This window comes from Sinocyclocheilus anshuiensis, unplaced genomic scaffold, assembly GCF_001515605.1.
Source record: "Sinocyclocheilus anshuiensis isolate Anshui unplaced genomic scaffold, SAMN03320099.WGS_v1.1 scaffold2061, whole genome shotgun sequence".
In the NCBI taxonomy this organism is placed as follows: domain Eukaryota; kingdom Metazoa; phylum Chordata; class Actinopteri; order Cypriniformes; family Cyprinidae; genus Sinocyclocheilus; species Sinocyclocheilus anshuiensis.
This window is the reverse complement of record NW_015557196.1, coordinates 52,594-61,434: the sequence shown is the minus strand read 5'-3', so window position 1 is coordinate 61,434 and position 8,841 is coordinate 52,594. Positions and strand designations below refer to the sequence as shown.

The 8,841-nt window shown below is 42.8% G+C and overlaps 1 protein-coding gene across 1 annotated transcript in view; it reads right to left on the bottom strand.

Moving 5' to 3' along the window:
• LOC107678811 (solute carrier organic anion transporter family member 2B1-like) overlaps positions 1–8,079 on the bottom strand; it is a 46,732-nt gene extending 38,653 nt beyond the window's left edge. Inside the window, exons 1-2 of the mRNA XM_016474218.1 lie at positions 8,003–8,079; positions 7,175–7,280 (exon numbers count right to left, since the gene is read on the bottom strand). Of these exons, the coding sequence (XP_016329704.1) occupies positions 7,175–7,252 (78 nt within the window). The 5' untranslated portion in view covers positions 7,253–7,280; positions 8,003–8,079. The remainder of the gene's footprint in view (positions 1–7,174; positions 7,281–8,002) is intronic.
• Positions 8,080–8,841: the final 762 nt, after the last annotated feature.

Genomic DNA, 8,841 nt, shown 5'->3' with positions numbered 1-8,841 from the left:
AATAATAATAATAATAATTTATGCATTTAGCAGACGCTTTTATCCAAAGCGACTTACAGTGCATTCAGGCTATGCATTTTCTATCGGTATGTGTGTTCCCTGGGAATCGAACCCACAACCTTTTGCGCTGCTAACGCAATGCTCTACCACTGAGCCACAGGAACATGACTCAAAAATATGAAACTCCCAACACTTTTCTCCTCCAATTTTGTTTGGCTGCCTATTTTATTTATTTATTATTATTATTATTTTTTGTAAAGGGTGTTTGACCCTCCTTGCACGTTCACTTTGTAAACACTGCAGTGATGTAGGATGATTTTGAATTTGGAGGAGAAAATGAGTTTGGAGTTTTTTGACATACCCTAACTGTACCCGATTTACCCTCACAGTGCAGAGCACAGCGTCTTCTCCACAGGAATCCGACAAGGAGCTGGTAACATCATTGTTTCTAAAGGAATTAATGCCACAGCTTTACTGTTAATAGAGAAACGCGGCAAAACGGTGGTAATTCATACATACACAGCCTCTCTCTCTCTCTCTGTCGTAAATTAACAGTTGATGAATTACACTTTTCTGAGAATAGACTTGAAGTGGAGATCGCTAAACTGCAAGCTAACCGCTGTTTTCAGAAAGCAAGCGCATTTTAGGGATGGGCGGATCGATCCTAAAGTATCGATACTTTCGATACTGATGTTGTATCGAATGGATCGATCCTCACATAAAAATATCGATTCTAAAGTGCATTTTTTAACCACTAATTTTATTTATCAAGAAATTCGTTCCATAACATATGCTTCTAAGTGGAAAAATAGACTATACCAGCGAACAGTTGTGTTGGATAGAACTATTTCTCCTGCTCATGCTGAAAGACAGAACCAATCAATCACAGTCAGCGTTCGCTGCTGACACATGTCTCAGTGACAGTGTTTGTTCAAATAGGGCTGTGTTTCCCAAAAGCATCAGAAGCATAAGTAGATCTTAAGAAACCATTGTCACATTATTACATTACATTACATATCATTGTTACTATATATAAAATTAATTCTGAAAAATGCATCATGGTTTCCACACAAATATGAAGCAGCAATAGCCTAATAATCAGAAATGTTTCTTGAGCAGCAAATGATAGGCTATTAGAATTATTTCTGAAGGATCATGTGACACTGAATACTGGAGTAATGATGCTAAAAATTCAGCTTTGATCACAGGTGCATTTTAAATTACATTTTAAAATATATTAAAATAGAAAATAGTTATTTTAATGGTTATATTTCACAATATTGCTGTTTTACTATATTTTTGTTAAAATAATTGCAGCCTTGGTGAGCATGAGACTTATTTAAAAAATATTACAAAATCTTACTAACCCTAAACTTTTGTGTACATGTAATATTTATTTTAAATTGGCTAGTTTGTGCAAGTAAATTTATTCAAACTGGGTGTTAAAAGTTCAAATGGATTGTGTTATGTTCTGTAATTGATGTTAATAAATCGGTCCGAAAAAAAAAACTGCTAAAGTTTCACCTTTAGGAGTACAACAGCCTGGCAGCCTTTTACAAAAATTAACCGTAACCACAGTTTACCACAGTATTTGTAGTAAAACTGCAGTAACCACACATTTACCATGGTAATAATAATAATAATAATAATACATTTTAGTACTTATGTAACACCATGTTTATTTTTCATGAGGTACCCTCAAAGGTGCACCTTTGTAACTTATCTACCCTTAAAGCATGCATACTTGTATGGTACTAATATGCTCCCTTTTAGGGGTATAGGTGTACCTTTGAGGTTACTGCTCCCGTAAAGGGCTAAAATACAATTTTAATATATTTTACTTCTGACAGTGTAAACAAAAAAAGGCCTATGAAATGTTAAAAAACATGGCTTTAAAAATCTAAGTATAATTACTGATTATATTTTTTTAATAATTTAAAAGATCAGGTTAGTTTAGAGGTATCGGTATCAGTATCGATATCGACGATACTGGGCTTGAAAATATCGGTATTGGATCGAAAATAAAATAAGAGATATCGCCCATCCCTAGAATCCGCTACGGTGTTTGAGGGAGGGGAGGTTCAAGTTTTCCCGGGTCTGGGGGCTAATATATTTTAAATGTACTAAATTGCAGCTTCATCATTACAAATGTTTAATTACAAAACATTACATGAAGTTATCACCTCTCTCTCTGTTGCATATTAAATCATGTATTGCATATTAAATTGTTTATCGTATATTTTGGCATGATTTAGCTTTTTCCTAATGTGGAGAAAGTTGTGTCACTGGACACTTTCATTCGAGAAGTCATATTTCTATGAATATAATTAGGGGTTCCCTTCCGAGCGAACTTCGAACTGCGTCCTCTAGAGGTCGCTATGGGGAAATGCTTTCAGTGTGACCGGTGTCTGAAGCATACATCTAAACACGACAATAACTTTGGCTGGCGACAGCCTGTGACATCACCACCCGGCGCAACTACAGTATAAAAGGGCACCGGGAGAACACGTCATCTTCTTCTTCGTCTTCAAGGACTGTTTTGTTTGAAGTGTGCATTTCCGGTAAGAACGATTATTCTTCTTTACCATGTTGAGCACTAATAAGGCGATTAAGAAGTGTGTGGATCCGTGTCCTTGTTACTTGACACCTGATGACACACACAATCTTTGCGTCTTTTGTTTGGGCGAAGAGCACGAGAGTGAGCTGCTGGACGACGATGATATCTCTCTTATATCGTCTGATCCAGCGGCTGGTGCTCTGCTGGCTCAAAGCCAGGATGAGCAATAGATGTCAGATGAGGACAAAGTCGAGACTGAGTCCTCCCCATCCTCCTGCCCCACATATGATGAGCTGCTCATACGCGAAGAGAAGAGAAGTCTTGGAAAAATCCATTCTCGTCTCACGAAGAGACGCTGGCCTGCTATCTCTCTATGGGGGAGACATCTTCTCTTAAGGCTCCCTCCCTGCCGTCCAAACCCCTTTAGAATACATCTCGTTTGAATGGCAGGGCATACGCAGCAGCGGGTCAGGCTGCAGCCTCGTTGCATACCATGGCGGTGCTTCAGGCTTATCAGGCTGATGTGCTGAAAGACCTAGATAAAGGTCAGTTGTGTCGCAGCACAGTTCTTGCTCTCCGTGCCACTAAGCAGGCTGCCACTGCCATTGGCAGATCCATGGCGTCCATGGTGGTTATGGAGAGACATCTGTGGGGGAATCTGGCAGATATCGGGTCGAAAGAGAAGGGCTTTCTTCTTGATGCGCCAGTTTCCCCTTCTGAGCTTTTCTGCACTTCCGTCGAGACAGTGGTCGAGAAGTTTAATGAGGCCAAGACGTGCTTCGCTGCCTTCAAATTCTTCATTCCACGAAGGTCCAGGTCCCGAACAACAAAGGGGTCCTGGCCCGTCTCAATCTAAGGATCAAAGGCATGCTCAGAAGACTAGTGTTGCGACTCGCACCCCTGCCCTGCCTGCGGGTAGGGCTCAAAAGGGGCGTGGGTCTAAGGGTGACAGGCAAGATTTGAGGGAGGTGATCCAGACTAGGTGTTCTCAACGCTCTTGTCTGGACCAAAGTAAAACTTGAGCCATCTACTCATCTCCCTCTGAGAGTATTACATCTGCTCTCATCTTCCTCCCCTTAATTCCCCTAAAAAGCTTCCCTCCTGACTGAGGTTAAGTAGGAGCTTCCTGCGCTTGCATTGCAGTCTCTTATGCTGGACCTATGATGTTTTGTCTAGTTTCTATGTCTCATAGAAATACCTACTTATGGTCCGGACCCCAGTGCTCTTCGGACTTCACCTCCAGCCTATATCCATGAGCCTGAGTCATGCGCAGGAGCCATGGTTGGTGAGTATGATCCATTTCATCTACTCTACTGCTAGTTTTTGTGTATTCGATACTAGTCCTTTCTGCAACACTACTCAGACCTGTTCTGTTTTCTGACTTTTTAGGTTTGACCCCCCTGATAAGTCAGGACCTCCTGCTGTTGACCGATTATAATGACGGTTTCACTCATCGGTACTGGATCCAGGCTGGTGATAGCCCTCATCTTCGGTTTGGACACACAGCCTGGGCTTCTGCGGAAGCCTCCCAGCATCAGGTCCCCAGTATAACGCTGCAACCTCAGGACCTGCGGGTCCTTCTCACGGGCTAGTACTCTTCTGAGTACATGCTTCGTGACATGCTCTAGCCTGAGTCATGCGCGGGAGCCATGGTTGGTGAGTACGATCCATTTCATCTACTCTACTGCTAGTTTTTGTGTATTCGATACTAGCCTTTTTCTGCAGCGCTACTCAGACCTGTTCTGTTTTCTGACTTTTTAGGTTTGACCCCCCTGATAAGTCAGGACCTCCTGCTGTTGACCGATTATAATGACGGTTTCACTCATCGGTACTGGATCCAGGCTGGTGATAGCCCTCATCTTCGGTTTGGACACACAGCCTGGGCTTCTGCGGAAGCCTCCCAGCATCAGGTCCCCAGTATAACGCTGCAACCTCAGGACCTGCGGGTCCTTCTCACGGGCTAGTACTCTTCTGAGTACATGCTTCGTGACATGCTCTCTATCCTCTGGCCAGGGTGCGCTACTCATTTCTCATGCTGAGGGGTCTCCTGAGATTTGAGTCTTTCCTAAACCATCATGCACATTCACTGAGCTAGAGCTCCTCTCGCTGAGGTGTTGAGGGGCTCAACACTCCATAGACGATCAGGCCCGCGGGTCCTCCCTATCACACTGCCCTTATGGTTGAACCAGTAATTGCCCCTCTGTGGAGTGGGCTTGAGTACACTGCGTTCCCTGAGGTACGAGGGATTTGTGTTTCTGCGGAAAACCCCTCTTGTATGCTTCTGCTCTGAGGAGCAGTAAGCTCTGTACGCATGAATGGTTATTGGGTCCCACTATTTCTTCAGATTCTATCGGGTCTGGTTATACGGGACCCACGCTCTCTATCAAAATAGCATGAGACCGTGTCCAGCTGCACCAGTGGACTGTCTCTTATTGGGCCCTGCTGGGTTACCCCTTCTAATCTAGCGCCTCCTTCTGGTCGAGCTGAGCTGAGCTGGTGCTCCTCTAACTGTGAGGGTTAGCTATGAGTCGCTCCCAGTATGTGCTGTAAGGGCCCGCCTCAGATTGAGAGCCGAGAGCGCTGCTCCCGAAAAACCCCAATTGCAACGAACTGAGTGTTAGGCCCGTCTCTGTCGCCTCCTTGGTCAGTTGTCTTTATTTTGGGAACCTGTTGTTACCTGTAGAAATGTGTGATCCCCTTCTAGCAGGATCCCATTTCTGATGTCCCATTTGCGATCTATCTGTTCCCCGGACATGGCTGTGCTCCCCTCACTGCGGGAGGGTCCCTTTGAGCTCACCGGGCCTGGGCAGACTGGGTGAGTCCTCCTCTCGACTTGAGAGTTAGGTCCCCTGACCCTCGGCTATTGATCACTTTGGTTGAGCTGGGTTCCTCTCTCTCCTCCCTAGGGGTTGAACCCTCCGCTCTTGAGCTCCATGGCTGTGACATCAGGTAGTTGGGCCGCTTGCTGCTTCCGTGATAGGCTGCCTCTATTTGGGTCAAGCCAGGCAGTGTTCCCCTCGGAGGGATGTCTTTGAGCCTGCCGCTCCCGACTGAGCGTCTGTGGTCTTCTCTCATCGAGTCCTCCGCTCGTTTGAGCTCCATTAAGTAGCGGCCTCAGGTTGTTAGGCCTCTCTCCGCCTCCCTGTTGAGCCTCGATCCCTTTCTCTGAGTTGGTTTAGGCCCCGGTTCTCGCCTTGGGCTCCACTCAACCTATGTATCTCTGTTGATACATTTCTGAGCAGGGTGTTGCTACCAAAGATCTGTCGAGTCAGTTCTTTGAGCAGGTATATTCAGAACCGGCGGCAGCCCCCCTGGGTGGCAGGCCAGGGTCTGGTTTGGTGTTTAGACACCTCGTCGTATCCCCTTAAAGGAATCTATTTTTTTCTGATTCCAAGCCTTGAGCTCTGCCATAGGCTTAGGCTTCCTAGTCCAGCCCTTAAAGGTGCCATAGAATGCATTGATACAATATTTTAAATTGTACTTATTTAAGGGCAAAAAATCTCCATGCGGCTCAATGTTGAGCTCTGCTCTGATTGGCTGTTTCACAGTGCAGCTCATTTCAGTAGCTCACACAGCAGGAAAGAATCACAGGGAAAATATATATTTCAACTGTCTCTCGCAGTTATATCGTTGGGTAATTATACTGTATATAAAATGCGGGCATCAGGGAGCCGCTATTAATATGCGTGGCATTGAAACTGCTTTCGAATGCACGATGTACTTTCACTTTCAAGATTTGTGATCGCACATGTTCTGTGTAAACTACAGCGGCAGCTCTGATGATTCGGCTGTGCAGGTTCGGCGGGTGGCTGGCATAGAACATGGGCGGGTATATGCAAATGTTGGGGGCGTAACTGTTAGAGATCCCGACTGTAACGTCACAGTGAGTGTTATGTTCTGATTCGTCTATTTTTCAGTGGTCTTTTGCATGCACGAGATTTACATAAGAAGGAGGAAACAATGGTGTTTGAGGCTCATGGTATATCATTTCCATGTACAGAACTGTTATTATTCAACTATACCAAGGTAAATACAGTTTTCCATTCTATGGCACCTTTAACAGGTAAGTTCTTTTAGGGTATGCAGCTCAGGCCCTTGGCCGAAGGGGATAATGCCACTAACAGCCGTCAAGACGTCCTTGGGGCAACTCCCATGGCTATGGTAGAGTTGGTACTTAGTGCTCACCGTGGTTTCTGGCATGCACTTCCCTCAGCATGACGGCATGGGTATACCGTTCCCCATAGCGACCTCTAGAGGACGCAGTGTCTCGTTCCCTCGGAAGGGAACGTCTCAGGTTATGTATGTAACCATGGTTCCCTGAGAAGGGAACGAGATACTGCGTCCTCTAGTTCCCCTGCCATGCTTCAGACATAAGCTTCAGACAAAGAAACGGATGACATGTTCTCCCTGCACCCTTTTATACTGTGGTCGTGCCGGGTGATGACGTCACAGGCTGTCGCCGGCCAATGTTATTGTCGTGTTTAGATGTATGCTTCAGACACCAGTCATGCTGAAGGCGTTCCCCCATAGCAACCTCTAGAGGATGCAGTGTCTCATTCCCTTCTCAGGGAACCATGGTTACATAAGTAACCTGAGACATTATATTTGGAATCTTACCTTGATATTGTTAAAGAGACCCATTGATCTGCAAGGTCTCGATGTCTGTGGGTTTCCCTGGACTTCAATAGCTGTCATTTTGTGTTGTCACAAGATGCAACACATTCTGGGAAAAAAATAAAATCATAGCTGTTAATAGTATCTTGCCTTTTCTCAGCAAAACAAATAAGAACTTCCCTATTTGATCTCTCTTTTTAATTTTAATCTTGCAATCTGCAATCAGTTACATGCTGTTTACTGCATGCTTTTAAAAATGTACAGGAAATGCGTGTGTTCTTCAGCTAAAATAGCATTATATTTTATCAATTAATATGCAGTTTTTAAGGATGTTTTTATGATGACATTTTTTTTTTCAGGTGGTTGGCTGCTCAAACAAAAGCAGCATGGTTTAGTTCCCAACTGTTTCTAAGGAACAGGGACAAGTTAAACTCGTATCACTATTGAGCAAGACTTTGCTTCAAAGGGGCCTTTGTCTGTGCAGTTAGTGATTTGTGTTGATTTTGATTCAGTACTTTCAAATGTTTGAATTCAACACCAAAATAGAGGTATTGAGAAGAAAGTGCCCAGATAGAGGCTACTCAGGATAATATTTTAACTGAGATAAAATTGTACTTTTTAAAGAATGCATTAATTTCTACTTTTTTAAGTATAATAAAACACATATTTATATTTCTTATACATCCTCAACATTTCTATGTCCACATCTTGATTAGCCTATAGCAATGAATTAATAAAACTACATTTAATTCACAATTATGCCACATTCCAATTAGCATGACCAAGCTGTTCGAGCAAGTTGAGTTCATGAATTAACAGAAGTGTACTTACAGCTTGCTGAGACTGAAGATTTGGAGAAAGTCTACTTTCACTTTTAGGAAGTTAGGTACAATTAAAGAAGCTGCTTGAGCTGGGCGGGCTTTCAGGATTGTGCAATCTCAGCTAGTACTTGGATGTGATTTCATGGGGAGATGTAAAAAGAAAGAAAGAAAGAAAGAAAGAAAGAAAGAAAGAAAGAAACATATTTAACATAGTTTGCAAATCTATGCATTTCTCATTACCGACAATGGATACAAACAATAGACGGCACATAACGACCTATCAGGAAAACGTTTGAAATAAACAGTTAGAAATTTCAAAACTGACCAGCAGATGGAGACAAAGTACAGTTTTAAAACTACACTCTCTTTATATGACAACATCTCATTCACAAAAAAAGACACTGGAAAAGAGTGTTGTTAGATTTAAGGTGGTATTTAGATTCTATTCTGATATTGGTGGAAAGCCTGTAAACAAATGAGAAATTTGGTTGTAGATAAGATCACATCTGATGGCTTACTCTCCTTCATTTGTCCCTAAAATACATGAAGCAAGATAGCCTACTTGTTAGTACCCAAACTTTAGTACAGAATATTTCCTCTCGTATTAGTAAATTTCTCAGAGTTACATATGGATAAAAAAAAGACCAATTTTAACTGGTCATGAAAATTACATAATTACAGCAAAGTATTTCAAGAGCTATGAAATATAGATGGTCATCTATAATAGAATGCACTGTAAATTAATTCATTTTAAGTTATTTGCATGCATTTTTCTAGCTATCTGTGGTTGAAACATAAAATAACAAGCAAGGTACTTGCAGAGTTATTAAAAAAAATAAATGTGAAGTG